The sequence below is a fragment of the Palaemon carinicauda genome, chromosome 21 (assembly GCF_036898095.1).
Source record: "Palaemon carinicauda isolate YSFRI2023 chromosome 21, ASM3689809v2, whole genome shotgun sequence".
Lineage (NCBI taxonomy): Eukaryota > Metazoa > Arthropoda > Malacostraca > Decapoda > Palaemonidae > Palaemon > Palaemon carinicauda.
In genome coordinates, this window is record NC_090745.1 from 98,649,252 (window position 1) to 98,661,385 (window position 12,134).

Genomic DNA, 12,134 nt, shown 5'->3' on the forward strand with positions numbered 1-12,134 from the left:
AGTGGTACAGTATGTTTTCCAACGAATTAAAAAGTTATATTTTTTTTTCCGAGTAATCATATTCTTTTTTATAATACTTTATTATGATATTCACTTGTATATACCAGACCATAGAGTAGACCCTGATAGTCTACTAAAACAAAGAATATACAATATGTTGAGTGAGGTCTATAAATTTGTTTTTAGTCATATAGGGAAGGTGCTTCTCAAAATTAAAGGCCTGTTTTACTATTTTTCCTATTCCATGCTTAGTCATAAATTAGTCATGCAAAATAACTCTTAATTTATTTACTTATATGCAGTAAAACAGACTCTTGGCAATCTATTTTTGACATCTGTAAAACTGTAACATGATATCATAATGCTTACCTTAAACATATCATCAGCTGCCCTTAGTCCTATGGGTTTGATATCTGCTTGTATTTTGTCAGTTCGTCTCCCTCTCTGAGGCTTCTGACAAAAAGGAAAATGGTTAAATACCATAATAATTCAGCGGAGGTTTCAAAAAAAAAAAAAAAAAAAAAAAAACATTCAGTAATATAAGGTTTTATATTTTGTTTTTAATTTGAATATCATGTGAACCATTTCCTACAAATATTTACTACGGTCATTACATCCCATGAATATGCAAACGGTTATCTACCTTAAAACATAAGGTCCCCATAGGTTTAAAAACACCAACTGAAATTAGAAAAACATTTAAAACTCTAAGTGTTTGTTAATACAGTAGTCTCAAAAGTAATTTTTATGAATGGCAGGATGCTATTGCAGCCTACAGTTATTTGAAGAGGTTCAGTTAATATGGGAAGTGGACCATCTACTTCCGAATCCAACCAAGGTGAGAAGGATTATAATATGATCAACCCTAAGAAGTGAAGAGTTGGACTTCTCATATGTCAAGGCAAAAGTAAATGAAGTCAGTAAAAGTCTGCCATCTGCACTTATGTTGCTTACAGATTGGGATACCATTTGGCTTATGAAAATATGGGAACAAGGTTCATTTGAGACCTGGCATGATCAAGACTTAACTAGCAGGTGAATCAGAATGAATAGAGGAAAGGTGTAGTCATTGACATGATCCCATAGGTGTTGGAATGAGTTCTGTAATGCTGCTAATGGATATGGAAAGGAGAACACAACACCAGAAGCTTCCTGTTCAGCTCTTTGGTGAATTTGTTAATTCATAGTGAGCTCCAAAAGATAAGAAACCTTTCCACTAAGCAAGGATGTAGGACCACTCTGACCCTACAACTTTCCCTGGAAACTGAGCATATCTACAAGTATATTCCTCTTCCCTGGAATGCATCTGGCCAACAGCTCTATGGTATGATCTGCTGCCCAAATGTGCATCTGGTTTGTCGACTTGCTAAGAGGCACAAAAATTGTCCTTCCTTACTTGTTGACATAAGCTACTACGGCAGCATTGTTACTCTTCAACACTACTGAGTGCTTCCTTAAACATTCTTGGAATGCTTGTGTAATCTCTAAAATGTTGATGCAGCTGCATTTCTTCTGTTGATTACACACCTGATGCAACCATGTCACCAAGGTGATAACCCTACCCCTCCTTTGATGCATCTGAGAACAGTTGCAAGTCTAGAGGTGAGGAGGCAAAAGGGATTCCCTGGTGAAGTTTTCTTTGTGTAGACACCAGGCCCCACTGGAACAATACGGAACAAAAGATCTCTGGAAGTCAACCAGTTACTCACCAAACCCCACTGAAATAATCTCTGGTGGAAATGCTTGTGACTCTCTTGAGGAAAGGTGGCTGAGTTGGTAGGACTGTCTTGGACAAAATGGTCACACTACCTCTCTAAGCTTCCTGATGTGATCATCTGATGGAGAGACTTTTGCTGCTGTGGTGTCAATAGGAATCCCCAGATAGTTCAAACTCTGTTAAGTGTGAGATTTGACTTTTACAACTTTATCACAATCCTCAAATCATGAATAAAGACAAGGTGATTTCGATCCAATAGCAGAAGGCCAGGATCAACTAATCATTGAGATACATCAAAAGATGTAACCTGTATGAGTGGGACCCAAGCTGCCTTCAGCATGAATACTTGAGTAAACACCTGGGTAGCAGAGCACACACCAAAACACAGGGTCTTGAAATGTTACACCACTCCATTGAGGAAGTAGTGGAGGTACTTCTGTGAGGACTGATGAAGTACGCATCCTTCAATTTCACCAAAAAAGCGAAGTCTCCTTTGATAGAACTCAGTAAAGTTTGTAACATTTCCATCCTGAACCTGATTGCTGTACAAACTGATTCAGGGGAGAGGTCGATGACTGGTATCCAGCCTTTCAGTTGACTTCTACACCAGGAAGAGTTGACTGTATAAACCTGGAGATCAGTCTTAAACATCTTCAAGGGCAATATCCAACATCACTTTCACCTCTGCAATAGTGCTATGGCTTTCGGTCATATTGGATGGATAGTTACAAAAGCTATAGATCTGCAAGATATGAGTGGGCTGGCAGTCCAGAAAATCCAAAGTACCAGTCCCGAAGGGCACTCAAAAGTGAAGCCTTGGCCTATTGTGTCTGCCAAGTTCCCCAATGACTTGTCAATCACCCTCCTATTTGTAGCAGCAGGCGAGGGGAACTCCAACATAAGAATACCAGCCTCCCTTTCTCAACTGGTCAGGTTGGGGCTCGAAAGAACTGTGCACGCAAAGATTCTAACAAGTGGGAGATGGAAGTGATCTTGATTAGGGTCTAGAAAAAGTTGTGATGACCCTTCCCCACTGATCCCAAAAGTTTGTCTGCAGATGCCCTAGAAGAACCAGAGCCCTTGAAGGAGACTGCTCAGTAGATCATGTAGTTATACAAAGCAGTTCTCCATTTCTCCTGGATGCGACTCCTCAGTAAGAGTGATATGGACCCCCCAACCAAAGCACTTCAAAAGTGCCAGTGCTTACCTCTGGAGCAACTTGTTTGGAAAATTGGGACAATAGAGCATCCCTCCTCAAAACCCAGTTAGCTCACTGGATAGCAACTTGGTGTATAAAAAAAATGTCAGGCTTTTCCACCAACCAGTATGAGTTTCCTGTATTTCTCCAAAATAGTCATATGATAATACTAATTTTCACAGTATCTGACTGCTGGTCAAGCCATGAGACTGCTTAGAGAGGGGTCCATGGCAGAAAACTTTGCAGCTGCCTCGTCGGCTTCTAATCCGAGTCTCTCCGACGGAAGACTCCCTGCCAGTGCACCAATCAAACCAGATACAGGAGAGACACTATGTACCCTTTTCTCAATTGAGTTAGTTGATTGTGGTGGACAGTAAACTCCAAGCCTGTGCTCATGAGCCTTAAGCCATGTCACTTCAGCCCCCATTATGTGATTGCTGGCTGTGAGCAAGCTTCCAACGATCTACTCAATTCGAGATACCAGTCTCTTTCACAGAAGGGAGCAGCACTCATCCATCCATGTATAAAATGTGAAGGAGGGTGCCCTAGATCCTCTAACACCTGGCCAATGGAAAAATTGCAAGGCCCCACACAAGCCCGTGCATCTCCTACCAACTTGGCTAACAGGTTAGTCAAGCCAAACCTTTTGTCATTGGACCAATGGGGCTGAGGACCAACCAGGCAACAGGAAAAGTGCACAGCCCAATATGGGGCCAGAAAGCCTTGGACATCCTGGCTACCAGGATAGTTAAGCCAGCCAACTGGCCCTCACCAGAGCACGGGCCATGTCCAGTCTGGCCTATGGAAAGAGTGCATGGCTCAGCATGGGCTGCTTCTCTGGCTAGCTTGACTACTAGGGTAGTTAAGCCAGCCAACCAGCTAGGCCTTGCCATGTGCAAGGGCCACGGTTTGGCCTGACCAACAGAATGATGCAATAGCCCAACATGGGGGCAATGCATCTCGAGTCAGCCAAGCTACCGGGGTAGTCAGATCAGCCAAGCTACCGGGGTAGTCAGGCCAGCCAAGCTGCCGGGGTAGTCAGGCCAGCCAAGCTGCCGGGGTAGTCAGGCCAGCCAAGCTGCCGGGGTAGTCAGGCCAGCCAAGCTGCCGGGGTAGTCAGGCCAGCCAAGCTGCCGGGGTAGTCAGGCCAGCCAAGCTGCCGGGGTAGGCAAATCAGCCAAGCTACCGGGGTAGGCAAATCAGCCAAGCTACCGGGGTAGTCAGGCCAGCCAAGCTGCCGGGGTAGTCAGGCCAGCCAAGCTGCCGGGGTAGGCAAATCAGCCAAGCTACCGGGGTAGTCAGGCCAGCCAAGCTACCGGGGTAGTCAGGCCAGCCCGGCTACTGGGGTAGTCAGGCCAGCCAGGCTACTGGGGTAATCAGGCCAGCCCGGCTTCTGGTATAGTCAGGCCAGCCCAGCTTCTGGTGTAGTCAGGCCAGCCCGGCTACTGGGGTAATCAGGCCAGCCCAACTACTGGCATCAAGACAAAAATTAATTAACAATTATGAGAAAAAGAACATAGAACCTTGGATCAGATGCAACAGTATGTCTCTAATTGTTCTTTGGGTCGAGGACAAAAGTGAAGAGTCTTTGACAGGAGAATGGATGGTGAGGGGGGGGGGATTTGCCCACCCTTATCACCTATGGTTAACTAACATATTAATGATTTCAGTGGTTGTTCCAGCTCTAAAAAAGACATTTCCTGTTTTAGAGGAGGAAAGGTTTATATACACAAAGGAACAAACACGTATCAGTAAATCATTAAGGCTTTACATGATGCACTGATTGCAAAATGTTGCCAAAATAAACTTCTTATCTCAAGTCTATAAAAAAATCCTCGAATTTATTAAGGTACAGTAAATAAATGGTAAATTGGAAAATGATATTTTAATTATAAAATAAATTTTTGAATATACTTACCCCGTGAATATATTGCTGCAACTCTGTTGCTCGACAGACCCATACAATTAAAAACTCGCCAGCGATCGCTATACAAGTTGCGTGTGTGCCCATCAGCGCCATCTGCCGGCAAGATACCCAGCTCTATGTAAACAAAGACTCAATTTTCTCCTCGTCCCACTGCGTGTCTATTGGGGAGGAAGGGAGGGTCATTTAATTTATATATTCACCGGGTAAGTATATTCAAAAATTTATTTTATAATTAAAATATCATTTTTAAATATTTAACTTAGCCGGTGAATATATTGCTGATTCACACCCAGGGTGGTGGGTAGAGACCAGTAATATATGTTTACATTTTATGAGCTAAGAGTTTTTATTTCATTTTAGAAGTTATCAAAATAACAAAAAACAAAATAAATAGGTACCTGGTAAGGAAGTCGACTTGAATGATTACTCTGCCTTGTAAGTACGTCTTCCTTACGGAGCCTCGCGATCCTCTTAGGATGCTAATCGACCCCTAGGAGCTGAAGTATCAAGGGCTGCTACCCATACAACAGGACCTCATCAAAACCCCTAATCTAGGCGCTCTCAAGAAATGACTGACCACCCGCCAAATCAACCAGGATGCGAAAGGCTTCTTAGCCTTCCGGACAACCCATAAAAACAACATTAAAAACATTTCAAGAGAAAGATTAAAGGGATATGGAATTAGGGAATTGTAGTGGTTGAGCCCTCACCCACTACTGCACTCGCTGCTACGAATGGTCCCAGTGTGTAGCAGTTCTTGTAAAGAGACTGGACATCTTTCAAGTAAAATGACGCGAACACTGACTTGCTTCTCCAATAGGTTGCGTCCATTATACTTTGCAGAGATATATTTTGCTTAAAGGCCACGGAAGTTATTACAGCTCTAACTTCGTGCGTCTTCACCTTAAGCAAAGTTCGGTCTTCCTCACTCAGATGTGAATGAGCTTCTCGTATTAACAATCTGATAAAGTCTGACCAAGCATTCTTTGACATAGGCAAGGATGGTTTCTTAACTGAACACCATAAAGCTTCAGATTGGCCTCGTAAAGGTTTAGTACGAGCTAAATAGAACTTAAGAGCTCTAACAGGGCATAAGACTCTTTCTAGTTCATTGCCTACGATCTCCGATAAGCTGGGAATATCGAAAGATTTAGGCCAAGGCCGAGAAGGCAGCTCATTTTTGGCTAGAAAACCAAGTTGCAGCGAACAAGTGGCTTTTTCCGACGAAAATCCGATGTTCTTGCTGAAAGCATGAATCTCACTGACTCTTTTAGCCGAGGCTAAGCATACCAGGAAAAGAGTCTTAAGAGTGAGATCTTTCAGGGAGGCTGATTGTAACGGCTCCAACCTGTCTGACATGAAGAATCTTAGTACCACGTCTAAATTCCATCCAGGGGTAGCCAAACGACGCTCCTTGGTGGTCTCAAAAGACTTAAGGAGGTCTTGCAGATCTTTATGTTTGGAAAGATCTAAGCCTCTATGCCGGAAGACCGATGCCAACATGCTTCTGTAGCCCTTGATAGTGGGAGCTGAAAGGGATCGTCCTTTTCTCAGGTATAAGAGAAAATCAGCTATTTGAGCTACAGAGGTACTGGTCGAGGATACAGAAACTGACTTGCACCAGTTTCGGAAGACTTCCCACTTCGATTGGTAGACTCTAATGGAAGACGCTCTCCTTGCTCTAGCAATCGCACTGGCTGCTTCCTTCGAAAAGCCTCTAGCTCTCGAGAGTCTTTCGATAGTCTGAAGGCAGTCAAACGAAGAGCGTGGAGGCTTTGGAGTACCTTCTTTACGTGTGGCTGACGTAGAAGGTCTACCCTTAGAGGAAGACTACTGGGAACGTCTACTAACCATCGAAGTATCTCGGTGAACCATTCTCTCGCGGGCCAGAGGGAAGCAACTAACGTCAACCTTGTCCCTTCGCGAGAGGCGAACTTCTGCAGTACCTTGTTGACAATTTTGAACGGTGGGAATGCGTAGAGATCCAGATGTGACCAATCTAGGAGGAAAGCATCTATATGTATTGCTGCTGGGTCCGGGACTGGAGAGCAATAGATTGGAAGCCTCTTGGTCAGCGAGGTTGCAAAGAGATCTATGGATGGTTTACCCCAAGTGGCCCAAAGTCTCTTGCACACATCCTTGTGGAGGGTCCATTCGGTTGGAATTACTTGCCCTTTCCGACTGAGACAATCTGCTATGACGTTCAAGTCGCCTTGGATGAACCTCGTTACTAGGGAGATGTCTTGACCTTTTGACCAGATGAGCAGGTCCCTTGCGATCTCGTACAACGTCAGTGAGTGGGTACCTCCTTGTTTGGAGATGTACGCCAAGGCCGTGGTGTTGTCCGAGTTAACTTCCACCACTTTGCCTCGAAGGAGAGACTTGAAGCTTTTCAAGGCCAGATGTACTGCCAACAGCTCCTTGTAGTTGATATGCATGCTGCTCTGACTCGAGTTCCACAGTCCTGAGCATTCCCGACCGTCTAGTGTCGCGCCCCAGCCCACGTCCGATGCGTCCGAGAAGAGAACGTGGTTAGGAGTCTGAACAGCCAGGGGAAGACCCTCTCTTAGGTTGATATTGTCCTTCCACCAAGTCAAACAAGACTTTATCTTTTCGGAAACCGGGATCGAGACCGCTTCTAGCGTCTTGTCCTTTTCCCAGTGAAAAGCTAGATGGTATTGAAGAGGACGGAGGTGTAGTCTTCCTAGTGACACAAATTATTCCACGGATGACAGCGTCCCTACCAGACTCATCCACAGCCTGACTGAGCAGCGTTCCTTCTTCAGCATCTTCTGGATGGATAGCAGGGCTTGATCTATTCTGGGGGCTAATCGTCTTGTTGTTCAGCAACGTCCTCATCAGAGGGTTCCTCATCCGAAAACTGATGAGGAAACGGCAACGGAGTGGGCAACGTCTGGCTCGCTGAGTCCGGTCGCACTGGTGCATGCGTGACGGAGCCGGACGCAACATCATGGAACTGCTGCACAGTCTGTGAACTGTCAACAACCATGGGTGCGCGAGGAAGCACAGCGTCAACCCGAGACTGTCTAGACCGTCTGGGTTGTGCAGTCAACACCCTACCGGGTTGCTGAGGTTGACGCACTGCGTCAAAACAAGTCACCTCTGCTGGTTGTTGAACGTCCTGAACGTCAACAACCACCTCCGAGCGTCGCTTAACGTCAACGTGCGGCTGGCAACCCACACTGGGTCGCATCGGTGGAGGAACCACCTCAATTGGCAGACGCGAGTAGGTTACCTCAGCGTCAACAGGGCGCAGAACCGACCGGTTGGAAGGTTGTTGGCCAGAAGGTTCGGTAGCAACCTTCTCCGCATTAAAGTCCTCTATCAAGGACGCAAGCTTGGACTGCATGTCTTGCAGCAAAGCCCATTTAGGATCTACGGGAGCAGGTGCGGCAACAGACGGGGTTAGCGACTGAGGCGGTACCGCTTTCCATCCCTGAAAGCCTTGTTTATGCATGACATAATTGTACAGCAAAACTTCAAAGGCTCGAAAACAGCTGTGAAGTTGACCTGTAAAAAACTTGGAGCGTCTCCTGGCCAGGCGCCAGGGAGAGTCTACGAGATTTGAGAAGTCTATCTGGGCAGAGGCATGAACTCCCAAGCCGAGAACTTCTCTCGTGTCATATGAGACTCTCGCTCTATAAGCCAGTTTAAAAGAAGGGAAAGCAAAGGCTGTATCCCCCAAACTCCTCCTGGTGAAAAACCAGTCGCCTAGCCAACGTAAAGCTCTCTAGGAGAGCGAGAGAGCACTAGCTTAAAAACAACGGCTTCGAAGTAGCTAGGCCTAGTGTAAGCTCTGACGTTTAGGCGAACGAGGAGCAGCAGTTACAAAAAGATCCGGACAAAGATCCTTAAAAAAAATCATCATGATTTAATTAAAGTCCATAGGGGGCTAAGCAGCTTTAGGCTCCTCTCCATCTGACAGAGTCCTCAAGGGAATATCAGTAGGAGGGGGAACAGCAACTTCCTCATCTACCGGAACCTTGTCCGATAAAAGCTGAGTCTCAAGCAAGGGAGAGACCTACCGTGGTGGCAATGCTTTACAAGCAGAGTCCACACTCACTGGTGCATTAGTAGCGGACCAGAACGCAACGTCATGTAACTGCTTGACAGTCTGTGAACTATCAACAACTGAACTGTCAACCACAACAGGTGCGTGAGGACGCACAGCGTCCACTCGAGACTGCTTTGACTGCCTGGACTGAGCAGTCAAAACAACTCTAGAATGCGGAGGTCGACGCACAGCGTCAAAACAAGTCAACTCCGATTGTTAGTGAACGTCTTGAACGTCAACAGGAGAATCAGCAAGTGGCCTAACGTCCAAATGCGGCTGAAAAACCACACGAGACCGCATCGAGTGTGGTTCTAAACAACCTGACTGACGTGACTTAGCTACGCCAACGTCAACAGTAAGCACAAAGGAACGTTAGGTTGGCTGAAAGCCAGGATATCGATGAGATAAACGGCTAGACTCAACGGACTAATCGGCAGAATAGTCTTCCATAAGGGAGGCAAGCATATTCTGCATGTCTTGCCATACAACCCATTAAGGATCAACGGAAATGGTTGTGGTAAGAGACGAGGGTAACGTCTGTGACCGCAACACTTTGCCAACAAAAAAGACTCTTGAAGTCTGTGTTACGCTTTTGTTAGGCGGCGAGCAGTTATCCGATGACTGCATAGGGTCAGAGCTGTCCTAATGGCTGTAACCAGGACGCTGGACCTGTCCTGAAAGGACTGACTTTCGCTTAAGGGCTTCGAAACCTTGTGACAGGTTTCTTATGCGAAAAGCCTTCGGATGACGAGGAGAAAAAACGTCTCTCTCGTCTTATGGTAGGGGAGATCTTGGTAAGATACACCCGATACCATAGAGGGAAACGTCTGTTCGTTGATCAAGGCCTCTCGAACCCATGAGTCGTTCGACATTACTTCTCCCCTGGGCTTGGGAGCATGCAAGAGGTCCCGGACTAGGTGAACGACAGGCACGAACAGACGAACCCTCGGACGCAACACTGTAACACTTTGCGCATATCACTTTATCACTTCGATTTTCTGTTTTGCACTTATTTCACTGAAATCGAAACTTTTACTGATTTCTACCTGAAACACGCAATTATACCCTTCATTAAAAGGTAGTAATTGCGAAATCAGTCGTATAATGCAAGCTCATTAATACCAGCAAAAAACAGAAAACATATTTTAAGATAAAAAATTCAGTGGCTGGGAAAGAGACTAAACACTAGTTCATATAAACTACGTTTTCAATCTCTCACCGCACATAGCCTGGGGACGAGAATAAAAAACTAAAAACGTTTTATCCTTCCTCCCCGTACAGAGACTAGGGACGAGAGTAACTCGAGAACAACGTTACCCGCTTGAACGGAACGTTTTCTCTCCTCTCTCTCCCTCCGTCTTTATCTCTCTCTCTCTTTCTCTCTTGACTCTCAGGAAAGGTCGCATATAAACAAAACATTAAAATTTATTTTTATATGTTTATAATAAATGGAAAGTTAATCGAAGAGGCCTAATAAAGGCGGAGAGATATAAAATATATAGAGGAAAATCTATAAATAATTTATAACGTGATAAGATAATTACTAAAAGCCTAAACACACTTCCGTCTAAGGGAAGGGTCGGCCATTTAAAAGTGAAAGAAAGTCCATACTCACTTTGTCACCATAATTAAATCTATCCGAAACGAGTTCAAGATTTAAGATGAAGATAAAACACCTGCATTGCGAAAGCTCAAAACCAGAATATAGTACTTCACCAATATGATGTGAAAAATGTTATTTTCATTAGTAAAATAAATTTTTGAATATACTTACCCGATGATCATGTAGCTGTCAACTCTGTTGCCTGACAGAAATCTACGGTCGGGATACGCCAGCGATCGCTATACAGGTGGGGGTGTACACAACAGCGCCATCTGTGGTCAGGTACTCCAGTACTTCTTGTCAACACCACCTCAATTTTTTCCTCGGTCCACTGGTTCTCTATGGGGAGGAAGGGTGGGTCAATTAAATCATGATCATCGGGTAAGTATATTCAAAAATTTATTTTACTAATGAAAATAACATTTTTCAATATTAATCTTACCCGATGATCATGTAGCTGATTCACACCCAGGGTGGTGGGTGGAGACCAGCATACATGTTAACAAAGAAGCTAAGTATCCCGTATTTCATTTTATTAGTTATTCAAGAATAACATAAAATAAATAAGTACCTGGTAAGGAAGACGACTTGAACCATTACTCTGCCTTTATTAAGTACGTCTTCCTTACTGAGCGTAGCGGTCCTCTTAGGATGCTGAACGACTCTTAGGTGCTGAAGTATAAAGGGCTGCAACCCATACTAAAGGACCTCATCACAACCTTTAACCTCGGCGCTTCTCAAGAAAGAATTGACCACCCGCCAAATCAACAAAGATGTGGAAGGCTTCTTAGCCGACCGTACAACCCATAAAAAGTATTCAAGAGAAAGGTTAAAAAGGTTATGGGATTATGGGAATGTACTGTAGTGGCTGAGCCCCCGCCTACTACTGCATTCGTTGCTACGAATGGTCCCAGGGTGTAGCAGTTCTCGTAAAGAGACTGGACATCTTTGAGATAGAATGATGCGAACACTGACTTGCTTCTCCAATAGGTTGCATCCATAACACTCTGCAGAGAACGGTTCTGTTTGAAGGCCACTGAAGTAGCCACAGCTCTCACTTCATGTGTCCTTACCTTCAGCAAAGCAAGGTCTTCTTCCTTCAGATGAGAATGTGCTTCCCTAATCAGAAGCCTGATTTAGTAAGAAACTGAGTTCTTAGACCTTGGAAGAGAAGGCTGCTTGATAGCACACCATAAGGCTTCTGATTGTCCTCGTAAAGGTTATGACCTTTTTAGATAGTACCTAAGAGCTCTAACTGGGCAAAGTACTCTCTCCAGTTCGTTCCCCACCAAGTTGGACAGGCTTGGGATCTCGAACGACTTAGGCCAAGGACGTGAAGGGAGCTCGTTTTAGCAAAAAACCGAGCTGCAAGGAACATGTACCCGTTTCAGATGTGAAAACTATGTTCCTGCTGAAGGCGTGGATCTCACTTACTCTTTTAGCTGTTGCCAAGCACACGAGGAAAAGAGTTTTTAATGTGAGGTCCTTAAAAGAGGCTGATTGGAGAGGTTCAAATCTTGATGACATAAGGAACCTTAGGACCACGTCTAGATTCCAGCCTGGAGTGGACAACCGACGTTCCTTTGAGGTCTCAAAAGACCTAAGGAGGTCCTG

The 12,134-nt window shown here is 44.9% G+C and overlaps 2 protein-coding genes across 4 annotated transcripts in view; one reads left to right on the forward strand and one right to left on the reverse strand.

The window, feature by feature from the left end:
• LOC137615350 (enoyl-CoA delta isomerase 2-like) overlaps nucleotides 1-12,134 on the forward strand; it is a 134,994-nt gene that overhangs the window by 116,200 nt on the left and 6,660 nt on the right. The window lies entirely within an intron of this gene.
• The window catches only part of LOC137615345 (inactive phospholipase C-like protein 1), a 1,261,629-nt gene that overhangs the window by 32,518 nt on the left and 1,216,977 nt on the right, over nucleotides 1-12,134 (reverse strand). For 2 of the 3 annotated variants that reach the window (XM_068345149.1, XM_068345146.1), the window contains exon 18: nucleotides 370-453. In XM_068345149.1, coding sequence (XP_068201250.1) covers nucleotides 370-453 — 84 coding nt within the window. The remainder of the gene's footprint in view (nucleotides 1-369; nucleotides 454-12,134) is intronic. The other variant, XM_068345147.1, reaches the window with a different exon arrangement.